Here is a 24,040-nt window from a genome sequence, read left to right on the forward strand (position 1 = left end):
TACATCAAAATTGCTTCTAAAATTTTGTTTCACTAAAAAGAAATCCTTCAGATACTATTATCATCAAACCAGGGTAGAAATAGCTACTGTTGCAAATAACATTTATAATAACGCAATCGTTTAAATGCTCCAATAAAATCACTTCATTGTTAACATTTCAAATTCGAACCGAAACATTCAAGTACTCTTGGAGTCTTTCAACTATCCTACCAAGATGGTTGAATGACCCAACAATAGTTCAAATTGAAAGACCCATAATTAAATGCTTATATACACCTGCAGAAATGTTTAGAGCTTGTAAGCAGCCTAAATTCTAGGTATGGTAGCAGTTTCTTGAGTTGTGATCATCATACTATGATATGCTCAAATGTCTCAGCATATAAATATATTTAAACAGAATACAAAAATAGTCTTCACTATCACAGAGTTGCAGTACTATAAAAGCATCAACTGCAAATAACAAACAAGCGTTAATAACATTCTATGATAAAAAAGTAAAAGGTGAGACGTGACAAAACGAGTGTGGTACCAGAAGGTAGGCAGAAAAACCACAAGTGATCACAATGGTTCCACACATGGAATCTCAATAACAGTTAATTGCATAATCGACTCTGCACGCATCTTCGACAGCCTTTGGTCATATTTAGGAAATAAGTAAACCTACACTTGACAGGAATGCATGATCCGCTCCGCTCGGCCATCATGTTGCGAGGGAGAAAATGAAGAGACCAACCTTTTTGAACCCTCTCTGATGCCTTACTGGAGACTAGACCAGTTCATAATATTTGTGGGTCACGGGGTCATAGTAACAATTCAACTCAGGGTCATATACTAGGTCTAGCTCTTCCTCATCAGCTAGTTTCATAGATGAATCATTAGTACAATGAACACCATTCTGTTCATTCAATACACGCTTGTTCCTCTTTTCAGAACCTGTAATAAAATTCATTTTACTCTCACCAACAACAAGGAGCATTCCTGTTTATGAGAGGCCTTTAGCCTAAGCACTTACCACAAAAATAATATGAGAGAAAATCCATATACTTAGTCCAAGTACCTAACACAGAAAAAGGCTAGAAAATGGAAATCCTGACACCTGCAGTCTAACCACCTAAGGGGAAAAACACCGTACCTTTATTCAGTCGGTGAGACAAGGAGAGCTCCGTAGTGCTCAGTTCCACAGACTGTTTTTGAGTCAAACTGATTGGAGGACTGAACACTGTCAAATCGCGAGTATCCGATCTTTCCAAGGTATCCCGCATCTCCTCTTTATAGTCATGTGACCCGATAACTGGCACCGAGGTCGTAGCGTATGATTCATCACTCGAGTGCTCACCATCACTCAGTGACACCTACAGCACATAACCAAGGCTTGCTGTGATACACAATGTGAACTTGTTTCTTATGAGGAGTTTACCTGACAATGCATAAGCAGTGATTGGTAGTAAATATAAAAAACAAGCAAGCATGATATTGCCATTTAATATATACTAAGAGAACCTGAACTAAGAAAGACAGGGTGAAGATGAGCACTGAAAAATTGTTTCCACAGAGCTATCAACTTTGTAGTGAAATATTATAAACTATAGTCACTAGTCAGCCATGAGAGAACATCGTGTGTAATCACTATATCCATAATTATTCCTTAAGCTCTTTTGGCTACTGAACAACTATTCATGCTAAAATACGAATGTTAATGTCCTTATGGACATGTTTAATGACTAGAGAACTCAAGGATATTAGTACAAACTATAGTCATATGTAATAAGAATATACATTGTATATAACTAGAAATTCACCTGTCATACAGCCCACGACCAAAGTTATAATGGAAAAAAGAAAGGGTACTGCTAAGGACGAACTGTAAAGAGATTGGCTTGCAAGGCAGGTTGGTCAACGCGTCGATGAAGGACAATGATGTCAATTTGTTGTGGTTGGCGAGGTAAATTTATAACAAAGTCATTTACGTTCTGAGGGAAATTGATGACATGACCTCTGAACCCAAATTGGCCACCACCCGGAAGACGGAATATTGACATTGTAGGATTAACCTTAGCAATGAATAACTGTTCTATAAATGTAAGAGAAGATAACAATTCAAGATGGATCAGGGTCCATATTGTTGGCTGCACTGAATTTATTAACAGCGTCAAGTCTAACGTGATGGCATGTATGACATAGTTGTATTTGAGCATTGTATGTAATGAAATGTTTCTCATTTTATCCAGTACATGTGAGCTGTGATATGTTGTTGTCAAGTCTGCCTAGAAAGTTGTTGCGCAGCTCTTGAAAATCAGGACAATCTAAAGATTGAAAATGAGGAATGTGATGAAGGGAGACGCAATATTGGGCAGCATTGGGAGACGCAATATTGTTTTGTGCAATATTTGCATGGTCAATGATGTCCATAAAATCATGATCATCATCTGGAAACAAACGGGCTGCCAAGTCCATGTCATTTACATCGCCTACAACATCTACTAAAGAATTCTCTGAATCAGATGAGTTGTTGTTATTAATTTGAATAGCGTGTTGTTGAACATTAGCATTTGATGTTGATGGTTGCTGTAAGAACCTTCTATTTATCCTCCTATTGAGCTGTAATAATTGAGAGGCAGGTGGACGGCCACTGCGTCGGCAACGGCCACGATGTGGTGTTCTGGGAAGTTGTATGCCCATGGTAGTTGTCAAGTTGTTTTGAAATTAAATTCAAAAAGTCAATTAAGCAAAACAAAAGGTTGCATAAAAATTACAAATAATCTACTACTATCTCAAACCTATGTTTTACAACAATAAAAATAAATATTAATTAAAGCTGTAGGTCTAACCTACTGTACTGTATGTAATTTAACAACAATAATGAAATTTGTTTATTATATCTCTGAAATGCAATATTAGAAGTAAAATGGCAAGCTGCTGTGTAATATACACAGTTTGAAAGTTGGTTGTGTTGAATGTAGAATGGTTTTGATAGCGATCTGTAACAGAAAGCGAGCATCAGCATTCACGCGTCTGAAAGTTTTCTGCAAACTGGAGCAAAATAAAAAATGTTCTCGTCGTAAAGGGGCATTGTAGTTCGGCCCTAGCTTGTACATAAGATGTAAAGAATTTTGGCTAACGTTCTAATTAATTTAATGAAAGCTCCGGTAATTGGACAAAAAAAATATAGGCTGATAAACTGTGTATCAAAATTTCGTACCTGTAAATCGGTCTACGCCTCAAACGGTCTATGTTTATTACAGAAACCTTCGGATAAATAAATTCGAATGATTATTCTTATAATTAAATCTTATAATAATTTTAGAAAATCGAATAATTATTTTTATAATTAAATAGTTTTGCAAGATATTAAAAACGGAAAGATATTAGAAGCCTTCGGCAATTGGACAATGCCATAGACTGGTCAAATGAGCACGTTTTCTCGTGAAATGCGCACGACTTAATTGTTCTACTCTCTGTTGCACGGCCTTATCGGCGTTTCGTTGGCCGGTCTTAATTTTGATTAAAAAAGGCTTGTCAAAGTTTTAATAGCGATTTGAGGCCAAATTAATCTGTCTATTTATAAATAATCCGATCAGATGGGTTAGTTTTAGGATATTATCTACAAATTTCAAAGACTTGGTAACATATTTAAATAGGTTTATATGTGTTTTGTATTGTTATTATACTTAAACAACTCCATAGAAAAATGGTTAAATTTGCTGATGAGATTTCGGCACAAAGGTTTGCGACGGCCGTTCATGAATAATTTTCGTGAGCTGTGTGCACATATGCATTTATCATAAAGCTCTCAAACAATCGCTTCGCTCGTGTTTGGTCATGGGATTATTCCACGATGCAGCAGTGTTTGAGCAGCGCAGTGGTAATGTGCTTGACTCTGAATCTGAAGCCCCAGGTTTAAGTCCTGTGCGAAACAATTTTTTTCTTAACGCTCTTAGTGTGGCTTCGGACAGACAGACGAACAGACAGTGGTCTTATTATAGTAAAGATTAGCTATTAGATCCATTATACATGAACCTTCTTCAGTCTTAAATACATTATTTGCTATACAACCAAACACAGTGAAAAAACTCGAAGTTGCATTGTTTACAACAGAGGAGAGTGGGAACGCAACTCTCTAATTATATATCACTGATATAACTATATAATAATATTATATAGTTATATCAGTGATATATAATTAGAGAGTTGCGTCCCCACTCTCCTCTGTTCCCACTCTCCTCTGATACAACTATATATATATTACTAGCTGTGCCACCCGGTGTTGTCCGGGTAATAGATAAGTCTTTGGACAGAAAATTGACTTGCATTAAACATAAAACAACATTTGCCATTCTAACTTTAAAACTACATATCATGAAAAAAGTTTTTTGTCTTATAAACAATGAGAAGTAGTGAGAGTTTTGCTATTAGGCAGTTTAATAATGTGAGCCAACAGCTTCTCGTGACGTTATCAAGATTTTAAGATCTATAGCTGGATTTCCGACACACAGACACACGGACTTTGAGAAATACAGTAAAACTCGGATAAATCGCCCTCGGATATATCGAACAAATGGTTAACTCGAATGGATTTGCTTGGTCCGTTCCCACGCAATGATAAATGGCTTTAGATAACTCGACCGAAACTCCGTTAACTTGGACAGTTTTTTGCCAAACGGCTACTGAGACCGTTGTTACTATCGCTTTAGAATATCACTTTATTCCAAGCCATAGAGATAAACATCGACTTTTAGTAGTTCTTAGGCCTCGTTATTACCAACATCGGCAAATATTTTCATTAACGACTTTTCTAAAGGTTTGCAAAAATCAAATTTTACCAAACATCCGCTTAGCGATAAGCCCTCCGAATGCAAGAAAAGCAAGGTAAAATTTGGATAAATTTAAAGTAATATCGGCAAAATTGATAATGGGTTTTTAATAGTAAAGTAGTTTTGTAATAACTGACTTACTGCAAAATTGATCTTGGTTAAAACACTCGGTAGAAAAATACGTATGTATTTTTTCTGAGCGCTTTAACCGCGATCAAGTTTTGCCAATTTTAATCTGAGAACGTCCTGGCAGTCACATCACCTAAAGCAACAAACAAATCTCAAGTGATAGAAAAATATCTATACTTTCTGAATAAAAATATTTAAAACTTCACACGAGAGACCCTTTAGCTTGCAACAAGCAATCTATGCTTTTGATTGACATATAGTTTGTATATGTACATGTATCTACTGATAAATACGTGCACTTATGACTGTCCTGATAACTTGAACGCTCTAATAACTCGAACACTTTTGCTCGGTCCCTTGAAGTTTGAGTAATCCGTGTTTCACTGTATATATATTTCTCAAAGTCCGTGTGTATTTACAACTATATATTTACAATATATATATTTACAATATATATATTTACAACTATATATATATATATCCATTCCATCTTGGCAGCTGAGGCTACAAAATAGGATCAAGGACTTGCGCAAGAAAGTTAGTAGGCTCAGTGAAAGATCTAACCACAGTTTGGAGCGTCCAAAAAGGGAAGCCACAATAGAAGCTCTAGAATCTGCCAAACAGCAGCTAGTAGCACTTTCGGTACGACTGAAGCGGTACACCAAAGAGCGGGATAACAAGAGAATGAACAAACTGTTCATCAATAATCCATCTAAAGTGTATTCTCAGTTCAAAGGTGAACTGCGGAGGCCAATGTCAGATCCTCCCCAATCCAGCACCTCAAAGTTTTGGAAGGACATCTGGGAGAAGGAGACTACTCATAACACCACTGAAAATTGGCTGAAGAGGCTTAAAGAGAGCCACCAACACACTGTGGCTCAGCAAGGACTCACCATCAGCGAAGTGGACATCAAGTGCAGAGTGCAGCGTATGAGGAACTGGGCGGCACCTGGCCATGACATGATTCAAGCCTTCTGGTTGAAAAAATTGACATCACTTCACACTAGAATAGCTAAGCAGATGTAATGCCTAATAGAAGAAGGTGACCATCCGGGATGGCTGACCGAAGGACGAATTGTACTTCTGATGAAAGATCCAAAGCAGGGGCCGATTCCCAAAAACTATCGACCAATAACGTGCTTGCCCACCACCTGGAAACTGCTCTCAGGAATAGTTGCAGACAAACTAATAGAGCACATGAGTCACTACATGACCAGTGCGCAGAGGAATTGGGCGCAACACCCGAGGAGCCAAACATCAGTTACTGGTGGATCGGACGGTCTGTCAAGACAGCAGGAGAAGGCATACCGATCTTGCCATGGCTTAGATCGACTACAAAAAGGCCTATGACTCAACTCCCCATAGTTGGATACTTGAGTGCCTCAGTATGTACAATGTTCACCCTGCTCTTGTGGCATTTATCAAGATGTCAATGACCAAATGAAAGACGGAACTGGAGGTTAATGGCAAAAAGCTAGCGAGTGTAAAAATTAAGCGAGGCATCTATCAAGTGACTCCTTATCACCGCTGCTCTTCTGCATATGCCTAAACCCTCTAAGCAATATGCTGGAGGAGACTTACTATGGGTACCAGTTTAAAAGTGGCACCAAGATAAACCACCTCTTCTATATGGATGACATCAAGCTGTACGCTAACAAAGAAAGGGACATTGATTCGCTAATACACCTCACTCAGGTATACAGCAAGGACATCGGAATGACCTTCGGTATTGAGAAATGTGGAAGGCTAATTCTTAAAAAAAACCATTCTATGCTCACAGATGGCCTAAGAATGCCAAATGGTACCATCAAAGATATAGAAGAAGAGTACAAGTACTTGGGGATTATGCAAAGCAACATCAACCACGAAGCCGAGGTATGTCACAAAGCCATTACTGAATACAAGAAACGCCTTCGGCAGGTCCTACGGAGCCAGCTCAATGCCAAGAACCAAGTCATGGCAATAAATACCTACGCACTGCCAGTAATAAGATATCCAGCACGCATAATAAAGTGGACTGAGGAAGCCATCAAGAAAACAGATATAGCAACTCGTAAACTGTTGACCATGCATGGAGCACTCCACCCAAAATCTGATACTACTAGATTGTATCTTGATAGGAAAAATGGCGGTAGGGGACTCAAAAGTGTACAGCAGACAGTGAAGGAGGAAGAGCAAAGCATCAAAGCCTATGCAGCCTCCATGACCACTTCAGATAAGTTGCTAGCTGAATTTCAATCGGCTGCTCTTACAATGGACCTTCGCCCTGATGATGAGGAAATTGACTGGCACACGAAACCTCTTCATGGTGCTTACCACCGACAAATATCTAAGGTTGGCGAACTTCACCAGACATATATGTAGCTGAACAAAGGAAACCTAACAGCCAATACAGAGTCGCTAATCATGGCAGCCCAGGAGCAAGTGCTCCCAACAAGGCAACTTCAAACAAAAATCTATCACACGAGAGACGATCTTAGATGCAGACTGTGCAAAGATGCACCTGAGACCATCCAACACATCATCAGTGGATGCAAGCAGCTAGCAGGAAATGCATACACTGAGCGGCATAACCATGTCGCAGGTGTGGTGTATAGAAGTCTATGTGACGAGTATGGCCTTAATAAACCACAACACCGGTGGGAAACTCCTGGTAAGGTCAATGAAAATGACCGCGCTAAGATCCTCTGGGACTTCTACATCCGGACTGACAAGCATGTCCTAGCAAACCAACCAGATATAGTGGTGGTGGACAAGGAGAACAAGAGAGCTACTATTATAGATACAGCAGTACCCAATGACTACAATATAGACAGCAAAGAAAAAGAAAAGGTAGAGAAATATCTCCCTCTTGGGGAAGAGATTGAATCATTGGGGCACTGGGCGCAATAACACCAGCGCATAAAATGTGGCTTGCCCAAATACCAACAGCAATCAACTCAGGTGAGTTGCAGAAAAGTGCCCTACTGGGAACAGCGAAGATCTTGAGGCAAGTGCTTAAACTCCCAGTTCTCTGGTAGGAGACCCGAGTTAGAGCAGAAACTACTACCACCCATACGGAATAACCGGGGTGAGGAAACAATTTTTTATATATATATAGTTGTATCAGTGCTATATCTATCACTGATATACTATTTAATGTTACAACTGTAATATCAAATAGTATATGCAAATCATAGCTTTATAGATAAATGATGAAAATGAACTAGCTTAAACTGAACCTCATGTTGATAATGATGAGTGGCAACAGGTCTTCTCAGGTTGTTCTGCTCATCGATAGATCCACCTACTTCCTGTTCTTTCTTCAGTACCTCTAGCATCTGTTTCTCATCAAATGTCTCATTGAGCTGTTGATATGACTTTGGTTCATAATCTCCGCGGGGCTGCAGCGTTAACAGCATATTATAATGTGTAATCTACACAAGCTTTATCTCATGAATGCGACATGGCCAAAACTTTCCAGTCTCCAAGCATTTCAGACACTCGCTAACAATGTTACCCTTCAAAATACTGCATTACAAATAATCAACCAGATATCTTACCCTATACCCTTGAAAATACAACTCTGAATCTAACAGAGCTCTGTAATTGCAAATTGGCAATCACAAAAAACTGCAATATAAAATTTTCAAAGTCACAAAAGTTGTTGTGCGAAGGTCACTTGGAGGTTATTATCCTTCCCTATAAAGACTTTCACTACAAAAACAAGAACTAACTACGTGTAATTAGTACTGTTTCTATCGGTTTCTATTGGTCCCATTCCACACCAGAGCTGTCTAGTGCAAGTTTTTTTGGCTACTGAACAACTATTCATGCTAAAATATAAATGTTAATGTCCTTATGAACATGTTTAATGATTATAGAACTAAAGGCATGTACATGGCAGGTAAGGGAAATGAGCTCACAGAATTAGGACTATACTGAGCATTAGCTAGCTGCTTGTCACTTACTGGGATTTCCCTAAGTGACTTCCTACTGAGTCGAGTTGAGCCACGGCTGCTGTTTAAGGGAGATCCTCTGTCCGACATGCGCAGTTGCTGTACCTGTAGCATTAAAGTGTAGACCATATAAAAGTCTCCTTCCGGGCTACGAATCCAACACAAAGAGAAAGTAGATATCTAAATTACAGCATTCCATCAGTTAAACGTATCGATAACGAGTGTGTAACAGCTGCTTTTGAGTTCTAATCCAGGTGAGTAAACTAATTTTTCGATTCTCAACAGTAAACCAACAACAATCGCGAGATGAGGTTATCATATGATGAGTATTGGATTAAATAATACTGACTGCATCTCAAGTATTGAGGGTGAAACTTGCTTGACAGGGAATACAGTAATCATAATGCTAGACCAGAGCCATCATTATTACTGTCAAAGAGTGAACTGGTAGCTGGATAGCGAAGAAAGAGACTCACCTGAGGAGCGATCAAGAGGTCATCCTTTAATGATGCTACGCCATTCTTATCTGAGCTGGCAGACCCTCCTCGCTTACCAGCGGATGAGATTCGTGGCTCTTTCTCAGATGCCAGCGGACTGGGCAACGCTGAACAAATACAAAGAAATGAATATAGATCGGCAGTCAATACAATGACCTCACCTTAGCACTAAATCACAAACCTATAGCCTTAGTACATGAGTTAGCACTTTAAAAACCTAACTTGCATTATTATCCCCAACTCGGCAAGGAATTTCCAATGATTCAAACTAAATAAAAATAAAATTATCCTCTAAGTAATAAGACAATCTTTTACATGTGTGATCAGCAATGTCTCCTGTTGTGATAGCGATAGTCGTCACTAGCTAGCTATAGTAACTTCAAGTGTGCGTTGGAAGTCTGCGTTGGTTTACCCACCTTGAAAGTCTTCTTCGTGTCGAAGGAGTCTTGGAGGCAGTTGCACCAAAGGTGACTCTTCACTGCTAGAGCTGGTGGCACTGCCCTCTCGTATATTCCCATTGGTCTCAGTATGTGATATAACCGGCTTGTGATTGGCTATGGCATTGCTTAGCTCCTCTCCTGTGCCTGAACTTTCAGGCGTCGGCTTATTGCTATTGTTACTAGCTCTGCTAGTGTTTCTAGATCGTAGCCTTCCACTACCCGGTCTTGACGATGTTCTAGGACTGTCTGGAGGACGAGGTTGTAAGGTGTCAATTTTTTTAAGAATTTCAGCACCAGAAGTGGGTTGAGCAGTTGTGGTTGTATTAATAGCAGGAGTATTATAAGAGGAGGGACTGTATATGGGCAGATGATTGGGTCTTCCCGTGTTGTGGACAGATTTAGAATCAATCACTGAAGTCTGACTGTTGCTATCTTCACGGTTAGAGAAAAGATTCTTTGAGGCGAGGGCAGTGGGTACAATCCTTTTACTTAGCCTGTTCGCGGCCTGAGGTGGAGATTTAAAATGGAAGAGAACTGGATTAGAAGTAGATTCCTCATCACTGGAGCTGCACTGAGTTTCTTTAGCAAATTTCTCTAGAGAATCTCTGCAAAAAAACAACTCAACTAAAAGTCAGCAGCTAAACACCAAGCAAACATACTAGTAGAGCAGGAACATAAACTTATCTTTCAGCCTTTTCCTTCGGAGGGTGGGCTACTCCAACTAAGATGTTTTATAGTCAGAAATTTATGCTGAATTCAATTATAATGTTTCTACACCTATGTGTTTGCACATTTTTGTGCTAGAGAGCACTTTCGAAATGGAAGGGGGCAACTCCAAGTTTGGTTGGAAAACCTTACATATCAGACAAAGAAAACTATTTCATAATCTCAAAAATTAATAAATGCTTTTATTTGAGATTAAGTGAGTCAATTCTCAGCATTCCTTAACCCATGCCAAGGATGCAGCAAGACCACTTGTTTCACTGTCTTGATTAGTCTGTGAATGAAACCCTAGTCAGAGTGACTAAATTTTAATATGAGACAGCCAAACAGTATTCAAACAGATGGTTGATATTAGAAAAAGAGAGCATTCGATGTAAAATTGCTCAAAAAGTGCTAAGCATTGAGAACTTTGATGAGAGTTCAGACTTCTTGTCATTATGCCTGTTATAAAAAGTATTGTAACGAACTCGTTATGGAAAGAGCTGAGAAAAGACATGAGAAGAGACAGAAAGAATGTGATACAGCAGAAGAGGTGAGATCAGATATTTATAGCTTTACAAATACATGATGATTACTCCATGATGATGGTACATTGGTGGGAGAAAAAGAAAACATTTTCATTTTTGTCCGCACATTTTGTGAGCAGCAAAATTAACTCTGCAGTTTACATGACGTGTTATAGCCTACAATTTGGACATAAATTTATAGATAAATTACATGTATGACCCTTCCTTGGTTTTTTGCATATGACCACACAAACTTCGCTAGATATGGCATGCTGTACTGAGATGACTAATCTGAAAGTATGGCGTAGCAAGGTGTTTGAGGCTCTTATGAAGAAGGGGTATTTTACTTATCAATCACGACATCACTGTCCATTCAGCTCTATAGCTTGTGATCAATCTATAGAGCAAACAGTTAAAAGAGACTCAGTCTCACGGTGGAATCATAGGGTTTACCAGAAATCATCGACCTCTCAATGCTGGACTCTATCTCACCCAGAACGAACAGCTGTACATACAGACATGAGGAAGATGCTAGTGCCTGGTGATTCGGATGCAGCAAGTTATGAGATGCATGAAAAGGCATGGAAGGCTGATGAGACAATTAGGGAAGTCACGAAAGACTCATAATAGCAAGAATAAACCTGTTTGCGTTTCAAACCACCAAGCTAGTACATATTACCAGTGGTGCAAAAGCCTCCATTGAAGTGAAGCAGGATCTTGAAATGGCAAATGTGATAGGAGAGAAACAGCTTTCAGAATTTTTCCAGAGGAGGTTAAGCACCCAAGAGATTTATTTCAATGCATCCATCAAGTCAAACAAGCTTAAAACCTTCCCCACATTACCATCAGCTAAGAAAAATTCAAAAGAAAAAGTCCTAGAGTGTTCGCACAGACTGTTTGAGAATTTGTTAGTGATCAGCCAACAGCGTAACTTGGATTTGAGAAAAGTGTTATCATTCTCTCTTGGCAACATCAGCTGGTCCCTGGCTAACTCTGATGGCTCGATATTGAAGACTGCCAAGTCGGCTCTGATGGCTGCTGTTGACGAAGATGTTGATGATCAACCATCAATCTATGTTAATCAGGATCAGCTGCCAGCCTTTGACGCTGTTGTGGTTGATGTTATGGCCGAAATTCAGACCCTGAAAGCTCCTCCAACTTTTGGCATGATTGCAAGTCAGCTTTTGCAACAGATAGTTAGTATTGCAAATGTATATCACACATGTCGTGTAGATTTTGTTTGTGACACATACCCTGATATCAGCATTAAAGGAGGTGAGAGAAGTCATAGAAGTGTGAAAGGAAGGCAGAAGGTTGCTGTGTTTAGTCCGAACTTCTGAATTTTTAGCAGATGGCTCAAACAAGACTGCTTTAGTGAAATTTTTAAAGGATATATGGAGGAAGTCAACTGTGAAGCAGAAACTAGATCTTGTAACAGCTTTTTCTCAAGAATGCCACATGATCAGCTATGACCTTGATGGATCAATCGCTGTAAACCAAATAGATAGTTTGACACCAGACCACGAGGAAGCAAATACGCGCATGTTATCACATATCGCAAAGATAATGGAAGACAAAGCCAGCTCAAAAGTTCTAGTCAAGTGCCAGGACACAGATGTTTTCCTAAGCTGTCTATCTCTAGTGAATGAGCTGCCATCACAAAAACTCATTTACTGCTGTGGTAAGAAGCAGTTGAGATATGTAAACAGGCTGTCTGTCTACTGTCCTCACATCCGAACGATGCAAAGCACTGCTCGGGCTCCATGCTCTATGTGGATATGACAGTGTAAGCGCATTCTATTCCAACGGGAAGATAACTTCCTTCAAGCTGCTAAAGAACAATCTTGAATTCAGTAACACACTGAAATCATTAGGAACAGATTTTGAAGTTTATGGTGCACTAAGATAATCTGTTGAGACATTCATATGCAGATTATATGGTGAGGAGACAAATTCCATCAATGAAGCAAGGTATAAGATCTGCTCACCAACTCGGACATCACAACCAAACTTACCACCCACACTAAGGCTGCCTATCAGGCCGCGATATGGTGAAGAGCCAAGCAAATCATCATCAATGCCCCATCCCCCAGCAACATGGATGGTTTATGGAAGATGGAGAGCTTAAAGCTAGATGAATAACACAACAATCAGCACCTCCCGATGTGCTCGTGGACATGTTTTGTCGATGCAAAACTGGGTGCCAGTCTCGTTGCTGTCCGTGCAACAATACAGATCTCAAGTGTACAGACATGTGCAGAGCAGCTGCTGTAGCAATAGAAATAAAGAGGATGGAGATGAAAGTAGTGATACAGAAGACTCAGATGACTGTGAATTAGAAAGTTAGCATTTGAGTGGTATTGTAACCAAAGGTGCACTTCATGTTTGATTAGAATACATATGTGTCACACCGTATAAAAGACTGACTAATTGCGATTTCACTTGCATAATAAAGTAAACGGTTCAACATAATAAGCATTAATGATGAATATATGTAGACTAAAATGTTATATATGCATAGTCTGAGTCTTTAAAAATATTTTTCATTTTGTTTTGCAGATCTGTAATGATATATGAGTTGCGGAATAACAAGGACAAGCTGTAAAGCTGCCACAATATCAACCAAAATGGGAACACATAATATTATGTAATACAATTCTAATATTATAATAATTGAAGAATAAATTTCTTAATGTTATCAAAATTGATTCCAACTTAGGTTATTGCTAATTATTTAGTATTTATATGCCATTTTCATTATTACATTGTTGGTAGAAGCACATGATACATTACAGACATTTATTTATATAAAATAGTATATTAATTAAATTGCTCAAAAATGAACAATCTGAGAAGTGTAGAAACCAGATATTTGAAATCAGCTCAAAATTCTAATCTAGATGCCACTCTTATCACATAGCCCACCTCCAAAAGAAATAAATCACTTTTTTTGACAGCTTTTTGATGCCCTCCCCTGCTTTACTATACAGCCGTTTGAGAAAATGTCTCTATGCAAAAATATTTTATCATCGCTTACAGAACACAGCCAAATGCAGTTCACATAATAATAGTGCAAATACAAAAATAAACAGGCTTTCAAGCTTCATGCTTATAAATAACAAATGTTCATGATGGTTTGTTGACAAAGTTTTGGCAACAAACCTGTTAACGAGTGAAACAATGGAAGAATAATACAACTAATAGAAAGAGAGTTAAAGTGGGATTGGAAGTAGTATGTAGTCTGGTAGTATTTGGCGTCAATGTTTTGCTGTTGATGTTTTGCCGTTGATGTTTGGACAATGATGTTTTGGTGCTGTTATTTTGGTAAGGTAACTTTTTAGCGCCAACTGATTTGGTGCCAAAATTTAGGCAGCATTTCTTAATGCTCTGAACCGCACTCGTTTAGACATTTTTAGGTGAGTTACTGAAGTTCCTACTCAGCATTACTTGCCAGATCATCAAAGGTTGTGTTTGAAACCTCCCACAGAAGTGGCTGATCATCAAAGGTTGTGTTTGAAACCTCCCACAGAAGTGGCTGATCATCAAAGGTTGTGTTTGAAACCTCCCACATAAGTGGCTGATCATCAAAGGTTGTGTTTGAAACCTCCCACAGAAGTGGCTGATCATCAGAGGTTGTGTTTGAAACCTTCCACAGAAGTGGCTGATCATCAGAGGTTGTGTTTGAAACCTCCCACAGAAGTGGCTGATCATCAAAAGTTGTGTTTGAAACCTCCCACATAAGTGGCTGATCATCAAAGGTTGTGTTTGAAACCTCCCACAGAAGTGGCTGATCATCAGAGGTTGTGTTTGAAACCTCCCACATAAGTGGCTGATCATCAAAGGTTGTGTTTGAAACCTCCCACATAAGTGGCTGATCATCAAAGGTTGTGTTTGAAATCTCCCACAGAAGTGGCTGATCATCAAAGGCTGTGTTTGAAACCTCCCACAGAAGTGGCTGATCATCAAAGGTTGTGTTTGAAACCTCCCACATAAGTGGCTGAACATCAAAGGTTGTGATTGAAACCTCACACAGAAGTGGCTGATCATCAAAAGTTGTGTTTGAAACCTCCCACAGAAGTGGCTGATCATCAAAGGTTGTGTTTGAAACCTCCCACATCAGTGGCTGATCATCAAAGGTTGTGTTTGAAACCTCCCACAGAAGTGGCTGACCATCAAAGGTTGTGATTGAAACCTCACACAGAAGTGGCTGATCATCAGAGGTTGTGTTTGAAACCTCCCACATAAGTGGCTGATCATCAAAGGTTGTGTTTGAAACCTCCCACAGAAGTGGCTGATCATCAAAGGTTGTGTTTGAAACCTCCCACAGAAGTGGCTGAGCATATTTTAATTTTGAGAAATAAACTAATATTTTCTCACATTGGACAATTATCATTGTTCGACAAACACGGTAAAAAGATCTATAACACGATGTGCCAAACCACTGGCACCAAATAGTATAATTCTATCAATAACCCACTTAATGACATCTACACGCATCCAGTTCAAAATATTAAGAAACGGTGGCTCAATTTCGATGCCAAAACAATTGATGCCAAAAATTACATCACAAAGCAGCACTATCAAATAGTATCATTCTGATGATACCATTTTACTCTTTGATTTGAAGCTAATGGCATTGAAAGACAATATCAAGTGCAGACAGATTTTTATTTACTCACTACACAGACAATTCATACATGTTCAGTAGCCTTATTAGTTTGCTTACATGAAAACTGCTCATCTTGCTGAAAATTTGCTAAACAACTCAGAGATGCTCGGAATATCTCAAAGCAAAAGTCAACAGCTAGTAAAATTAGAACATAAACAGATCAGTCCAACTTGAGCGAGTGTGTAACATACAATATCATATGCAGTCATCAGCTTACATACAAACATACAATATTATATGCACAGTCATCAGCTTACATACAAACATACAATATGATACGCACAGTCATCAGCTTACGTACAAACATACAATATTATATGCACAGCCATCAGCTTACATACAAACATACAATACTATATGCACAGTCATCAGCTTACATACAAACATACAATATCATATGCACAGTCATCAGCTTGCATACAAACATATAATATCATATGCACAGCTTTCAGCTTACATACAAACATACATCAGAGCTAACCGGTTCTCCTCCTCCTCCTCCTCGTCTTCCCCACCATCTTCTTTGTCATGTTCTTCCTTTACGTTTCGGCTGGCCTCCTCATACCATGGTTTCTTTCTATCTTGGGTACTCTTCTCTGGTACCCTAACATCGGCAGTCTGGCTGGTCCAGACAACTGGGACAGTTGAGCCTTCATTGATTGCATTCATACCTTGTAGAGAGAAAAAGGCATGTGAAAAATATGCTAGGAGCTAGACCCGTAGTCAGGGGCAAATGCCAGGGGCATAAAAATCCTCTCACAACCTATCTCATGATAACAGCTGTTAGAACTACGAACCAGTATATTTGTCCTTGGCATTCAACGGCTGCAAAGCAAACTTGTTTGCATGTTGCTTTGGCTCATATGCCGACTGACTAGGAACCTGTGCCTTTCTGTCAGAGGAAAGCTTATTGAATTTCAAAGGGGATAAAGTAGAGTGAGATAGAGCATTCTCCCTCGGAGAAGTGCTGTGCTTATGATGAGATATACTTGGAGCGGAGGCAGCGGTCGGTGCCGAGACTGTATGTTTGTGACCGTTGGTGCTTGAATGAGGTTTGAGATGAGCGTCAGCAGGCGTTCTGTGTTGCCGTTCACTAGATCGAACCTTCAACTTCCTCTTGTTACCAGGCTCACCTAAACCATCGCGCGGCGGAGGGTGGGGCTTAGAGAACTTAGCTTCCTGTTGCTTCTGCTCTTGGATATCCGTACCTGACCAGCTCTTGCTCTCGTTCAACGAGTCTGTACAACAGAATCATAACAGAATTTTAGACTGTTAAAATGTATACGACATGATCCATACCTATACAACAACATACAAATCGGAAATGAATACCATAATGAAAACATAGAAGTGTTTAAAAATATATATACAGACGCTTCCCAACTTACGAACGAGTTACGTTCCGAATGATTGTTCGTAAGGTGAATTCATTCGTACGTTGTTTCAGTGCTATATTTTGTATTATAATTTATGTTTAAGGCCTATATAAGTATATTGAAGGTTTATATAAGTATGTTTAAGGCTTGTATAAGTAGCCTGTATTGGTTTGTACTGAAAAAACATTTAATAAAATGGAGAGAATACTGTGGTGGACGCCGGGCCATGACACTGCATTTCTTATTTATTGTATGTGTTGTCTTTTTTATTATATCGTTATTTTACTCGTTAATCTATCACTTATCGTTGTTGTCTTATTTTATTGTATGTCTTGTCTTTTTATTATATCGTTGTTTCACTCGTTATGCTATCACTTATCGTCACTTATATTGTTGTCATACCAACGCACTAGCGATCCTATTTATTCACCTTGTTAGCTGTGTTCTTGCCGTTTGCCGGAACGGTTGATATTATTGTATATAAAGGAGCGCGCTCACTCAGTTGATCAGAGCAGTAGCCGTACGCTCCTCGGCTAGTAAAATTTCCTTCGCTAATAAAAAGCTTAATGAAACTACACGCACTCTCTTCTCTTTATTTTTAGTTTAGATAGTGCCAAGTAAAGGACGGCAAATTCCTTAACAATACGTACAGTACAAATAAAAAAGTTCCTTGCGCACTGGAGATACGTTCACGCACCTATGCACTGCTACGATCTGGGCAGAAAAAAGTGGATACTGGGTGATGCTTCCGAGTAATGCCTCTTTCCGCCGCTAATACGTCGGTAATACCGTCGCTAATAGCGTTGGTATTAGCGGCAGACATACGCACAGACATGTTCGTATGTACCGTTGTTCGTAAATCGAATGTTCGTAAGTGGGGGAGCTTCTGTATATCGGTATCAAAATTTCAAGACAGGGAGGTGAGAATGGTGACAATGGAAACACTAAAACAAGGGCATACAGCGACATTTTAAGTAATTTCACAGATATAGAAGAAAAGCTCAAAACAAATACAAAAGGAGCAATAGTGTGAGTGTGACAAGCAGGGAGAGGAAACTTAGCTATGGCGTACATCTGGATCAGCAAAGGCTGCTTATGGTAAAAAGACTCGAAGGAGAGTCAAGTGACACATACTGCTTGCACTTGAAGCAACCTCTTGAGTCTTGCCGGGATCGGAGAGCAAACGTTGACGTCCACCGTAGTTGCTGTAACTGAACATCCTGTCATGGGTGTGTCTCTGCAGACGTGTCATGTGCTGTGTGCTAGGGTCTAAAGGATAAACACAGGAAAGGGTGATAGGGCACACAGTGAGGGAACAGAGAAGGTGAGAGAAAGGAACGCGGTGGAATGCTAGTTGGAGGGCAATCAATCTTTAAGCATGAAGAACGAATAGCAACAACAATATATCACGGTTTATCATTTAATTGTCACAAAAAACATTGTACAAAAATTTACTAGCAAATAGGTTAAGAAATGGTAGCAAATTGTGTGTTAGCAGCATTTTCTTATTTAAATATCAGAAATGTATTTAAAAAAGGCAAAAGAAAATGCCTGTATCTTTTAAACAGGTCAAATAATGCAGATTTCCACAATGAGAGGTTAACAGCACTATGCTTATACACATTAATTACTAACAGTTGAGATACCTTCAACAGCTGTTACTGTATCTTGTGTGATACCAGTTGAGAGAGGACAACGTGTGATATACATATAGTGTGAAGAGCTTAAAGTTCAACACAAATGGATAACAAATAGGCAATCTTATGTTATAACGCGCCATGTTATCAAACTAGAGAGCAGCAGCATGGTGTTAGACATTTTATAAACAGGTACGCCACAGTCTAGAGCCAGGCAAGTTACACACTATACATAAGGATCAACATGCTTCAGGTTAGAGTTGGATATGTCATACACTAGGAGTGTTTCGCTATACACCAGAAGCAGGTAAGTTATACACTATCCACACAGCAGAAATAGACAAGCTTCACACTGAAATAGACATGGATACACTACATGTACATATGTTATACACTATATGTAGATATGTTATATACTACATGTAGATATGTTATACACTACATGCAGATATGTTATACACTACATTTACATATGTTATACACTACATGTAGATATGTTATACACTACATGTACATATGTTATACACTACATGTACATATGTTACACAGTACATGTAGATATGTTATACACTACATGTACATATGTTATACACTACATGTACATATGTTATACACTATATGTAGATATGTAATACATGCAAATATGTTATGACGTAAAATTAGAAAAATAGACATGCAAAACACTAAAAGTAGATATGCAATGCACTAGAAGTGAGCCTGAGATTAATTAGAAGTAAGACATACTATACACTATATGCAGATATGTTATATACTAAAATTAAGTGCATATATTATACATAGAGAGTAGGCATGTTATAAACTCGAAGTGTTCATGCCAAGCGCTACATAAGAAGTAGGCATGTTATACACTAGAAGTAGGCATGTTATGCACTAGAAGTAGACATGTTATATACTAGACGCAGGCATGTTATACACTAGAAGCGGACATGTTATATATTAAAAATAAGAATGGTATACGCTAGAGAAGGGCAGCTCTATATGTGAAATGGAGATATAGGTAGACAAATAGAGGCCCTACCATAGCTTTCTCTATTCACAGATCCATTGCTAACCCGACCCATATTTTCTCGGTGAGATGGTAGTCCAGAGGATGTAGATTTTCTACCAACGCTTGCTGTTGGAGGCTTTTCTATCTTGGTACCAAAGGCTATGTGAAAGCTGTCATTCAGATTGCCTCTTTTACCACTCGCACTGAGATCTATGTGATATTACAGACAAAAACACAGTAATAGCATGAAGAAAGAATATATACACTATGACTGAGAATGAAACACTTTTGATCAGCATCAAGTTTGCAATTCTGGAGAGATATCAATAAGATACAATATTTGATGGGGCGAAAAACTTCAGGCTTTAGGTGAGTGAGTCGTTAGCCAATAAAGCTTGATGTGGCTGGGCCTTTGGCCAATGAGGCTTGATGTGGCTGGGCTTTTAGACAATAAGGCTTGATGTGGCTAGGCTTTTGACCAAAAAGGCTTGAGGTGAATAGGCCTTTGGCTAAAAAGGACTTGAAGTGAGCGAACCCTTAGCCAATAATGCTACAGCTAGCAGCCAACTTCAGAACAATTCAACAAGTCAAAATGTCACATTGAGTACATCATAAGAGTAGCTGCGCAGATCTACTAACAGGTGTCTAGCAATTCCAGTGTTGCACGAGATACTTTACACTAAATATAAGTACATGAACTATCAACACAGCACTACAATATTTGCATCGCTTGCTACCTAAGTCTATAGGACTTGGCCTCTCTCCTCTCACTTTCATCTCGGCGGCTCTAATCTTGTGCATGTCGATAAGTTGAGTATAGTGGGTAACATCGGCAGCGAGCTGGTGCTGCCTTGGTATGGAATCAAGAGCTGCAGGGGCAGAATGGGCACAGCCATAAATTGCTAAAAATAGAAATGAAGTGACGTTGAAAGCAGGACACCATCTCAACAACTGCTAATGACTTGGTACCAAATCTAGCAAATACTTTTCTACTTTGTAAAAATCAATTCCTCGGCTAGTGATTGTACTGCCGCTGTAGGGAAAATAGTGAATCTGGACCCCAAAAAAGTAAGAGCTGATTAAATGTATTTCATCAAAAAGAGAGAAAAAAGAGAAAATCTGCTAAAAGAGAAAAAGCATATGCTACAGACCTTTGTCAAGCCTTATCTACAGAAACTGAGCTATGACGCTTGTACAGACATCAACATAGTGTATTCCTAAAAATAGAACACCCTACTTCTTCTGTGACTGATGCAGCCTGCCAAGACACACGCACAAATCAATTAGTTTTTAAAAATGGTCGATAATGCATAATAATACCAAGCGCAATCAACAATAAATAATCCGCAGTGCCGCTGTCAACAGCGCATTTTCAGTTTCAAACCAAATAAAAAAGGTTTGACTGCATTTGGTTTGGCTATTATGAACATAGCAAATCTATCGCATTCAAAATGTCAAGTAGTTCTTATAAGATCTAGAAAAACCATCTTCAAAAGCACCAATTGATAACCTGACTAGTAACGGGGTGAATCACAAGAGTTAATATCCAAACACTGACCACAGACTACAGGGTCAGTCGACACAACAACTAATTTATGAGAACAAGAGTGCTAAGCCACATGTCTATGACATTTATTTCATGCTGCAATATGAAGCATAGGTTTGTCGCAAATCAATAGCCTTTGAACCAAAGAAACGGTAATCGCAGTCAGAGGAACTCACAGTCGTCATCAGTAGTATCTGGAGGCTGATGCTTCATTGTAATGATTCGTCTCAGCTTGCAATTGGCAGACACGCTGATGCTGTCAACCTTACCAAAGGTTTGACCAGGCCATGTTTCTCCAACTATGTTTACCAAGTCACAGCAGCAATTGACCCACTGAAAAAACAGTGTTGGGAACAATAAATGCATAGAGATCTTGATATACATGCACATTGCTAATCCTTTGTGCTTTAAAGAGACCAAGAAAAAATCCAGACATAAATCCTACCTTCAGCTCATACTCAGATAAATTTAAAGATGCAAAGCTATTGAACTATTCACAAGACACTCACAATGGACTTTCGCAGAGCTGTCAGAGGTAGCTTGGCGTGTAGAGGTGTGGCTGTAATCTCTTTTACCGATGTGGACATGTTCAGGCGTCGTTTGTTGCCTCCAATATCCGTTACACTACACAAGCAGGAAGCAAATGAAAAGTAAAATAATTATTTGCTGGTAACTGCAAACATAAACACAGACGTTATTTCCATAGTCTCTAATCAGGAATTCAGTGTTTGAAAACTTTATTCATCCTGACCAATGTTTACTCAACTGGACCAGAGAAATGCTACCTTTCCTTTGCTGCAGCAATTAAATTTTACCACAATGCATGTGAATGTTTGTTCTGCCGATTTTCCCTGTAGTCAAAGCCATCTATTGCTAATTATTTAAAACCTTGATAATGATTATATTGAAAAACTATGTTTAAAAGTTTCTGCCAAACACATATTATGATTATTTTTCTAGAACACAAAGGAAAAAAGGTGTGAAAGATATTTTTGAATTGGATTAAACTAAAAATATAAAGACAGCTTATTTAATTTAACGCATGACAAATACTTTCAACTTAAAAATAATCTAATCATAACCACTTAGTCTTAGTTCATCCTCAAGTTCATTAAACTACAATGATTAATACCTACCCAACTTCTAAGGAAAATTCTCCGCCCTTCGGGACGATTAGCTGGAAGATAAGGTACCTCTGGACTAAAGAAACTACAAAATATTTCAAGTTGCTACTGTATCACTGTCAGTTGACAGGCTGATAATCGATGTGTGAGATAGAATATACTTGCTTATAAATATAAAACATACGTGATTGCTTAGCATCCTTCGGAAGCTGCATTTTGGTGGTAGCAACTGTTCCTTCAAGATTGTATACATAACTTTTTACTTCTTTTTCATAGATCTAAGAATACAACATTAAATTGAGATAGGTTGAATACATTAATTAAATAAAAGAAATTTACTCGTAGCATTTCTATATTGGGATATATATTTTCTATTATTGGGAAAATACAAAAATAACAGTTGGGAATTTAATAAACGATAAAAACTCGCAAAAAAGAGACAGCTACCTTTCTGATTCCAATACCTCCCTGTGTCTTCCATTGCCCAGTTGGGTCCTTGCCTTGAGCGCTAAAAATCTCAAAAAAATTTCCACCCTAAAATAACATAAAAACATTGTTTACTATGAAGCGTCTAGATTTATTGCAACATTTTAGCATTTCAAAAAACAGAAATGAAAGACAAACTGATTACATACCTGATAGTCATGCTTGAACATAGTCACTACACTAATGCATCATATATCTACAACAAAGTGCACCGCCTTAGGTAATGGTCATGATAATTTGTATGGGCGGCAGAATAATAGTATCGCGTAAGCAAAGTTTGATGCTGTACCTAGAACACCAGATACTTGTTACATGGCTCTTTTCCATATAAAAAGACAAAAGTACAAATTATTAAAAAACATATAGCATGCAACTTGTTTGTAAATCTTGAAAAATGATATTTAATGGAGACGTGTTTCTATGAACTGCTAAGATGCAGATTTTGTATTCATCAAAGCAGTAAAAATGGCTGTTCAAGTGTGACTGTTAATACATTTTCATAATTTTCTAAATTTATTAACGTTTGTATCGATCTCTAAAAAGTAAGTCGAATATCAGAAATTAGTTCCTGATTAGTAAACAATCAGGAAAACATCTACTCAATAGTACAATACAAAACAGGATAACATCGAACCGCAATGCAATAAGAAACAAGCGCAAACAAGACCCTACAAACATAAAAAGCAACAATATGTTGTATTATAACATAAATAATGTTAACTGATAACAAAATTTACTCATAAGAATCTTATTTTATCGCTTTACCTTGCATACGTTTTTCATATATTACTTTTGCAGATATGAGAGCAAAATTATAGATTATGGAGGGCACGAAGTGTATGCCTTTTTTGATTTTTCTTGCGAGCTGTACACTAAAATTTAAAATAGTAACACTTTAAACCAGCATTGGTCACGCAACACAAACAGCAAAGTGTACCGAAAGTTCGCAATTTTTGAATTTGTTTACGAAGTAATGTCTCCACAAGACACCATATTGTTTTTTGTTAACCAAAATATTAATATTGACTCTAGAATTTCGAGCTGTTTCAAGCTTTCAGCTCATATCATGTATACGCTAAAAAAACTATTAACAAATTTATTATATTAAATTATATAAAAAAATCATTATTCGTTCCTTACCTGGGGTGT

The 24,040-nt window shown here is 38.4% G+C and overlaps 1 protein-coding gene across 1 annotated transcript; it reads right to left on the minus strand.

Annotated features, from left to right (window-relative positions):
- Positions 1-473: 473 nt before the first annotated feature.
- LOC137391303 (protein CFAP20DC-like) lies at positions 474-23,089 on the minus strand. The gene is made up of 17 exons (XM_068077733.1): positions 23,041-23,089; positions 22,853-22,939; positions 22,590-22,683; positions 22,418-22,490; positions 21,791-21,905; positions 21,458-21,614; positions 20,473-20,637; positions 19,766-19,945; positions 18,233-18,358; positions 16,511-16,951; positions 16,183-16,384; positions 9,792-10,420; positions 9,355-9,482; positions 8,846-8,983; positions 8,162-8,323; positions 1,133-1,352; positions 474-933 (listed from the first exon to the last, which is right to left on the minus strand). Exons 1-17 carry the CDS (start codon positions 23,059-23,061, stop codon positions 767-769), a joined length of 3,105 nt encoding a protein of 1,034 aa, XP_067933834.1. The 5' UTR covers positions 23,062-23,089; the 3' UTR covers positions 474-766.
- Between the last annotated feature and the right edge of the window lie 951 nt (positions 23,090-24,040).

Source organism: Watersipora subatra, chromosome 3, assembly GCF_963576615.1.
Source record: "Watersipora subatra chromosome 3, tzWatSuba1.1, whole genome shotgun sequence".
NCBI classification, from domain to species: domain Eukaryota; kingdom Metazoa; phylum Bryozoa; class Gymnolaemata; order Cheilostomatida; family Watersiporidae; genus Watersipora; species Watersipora subatra.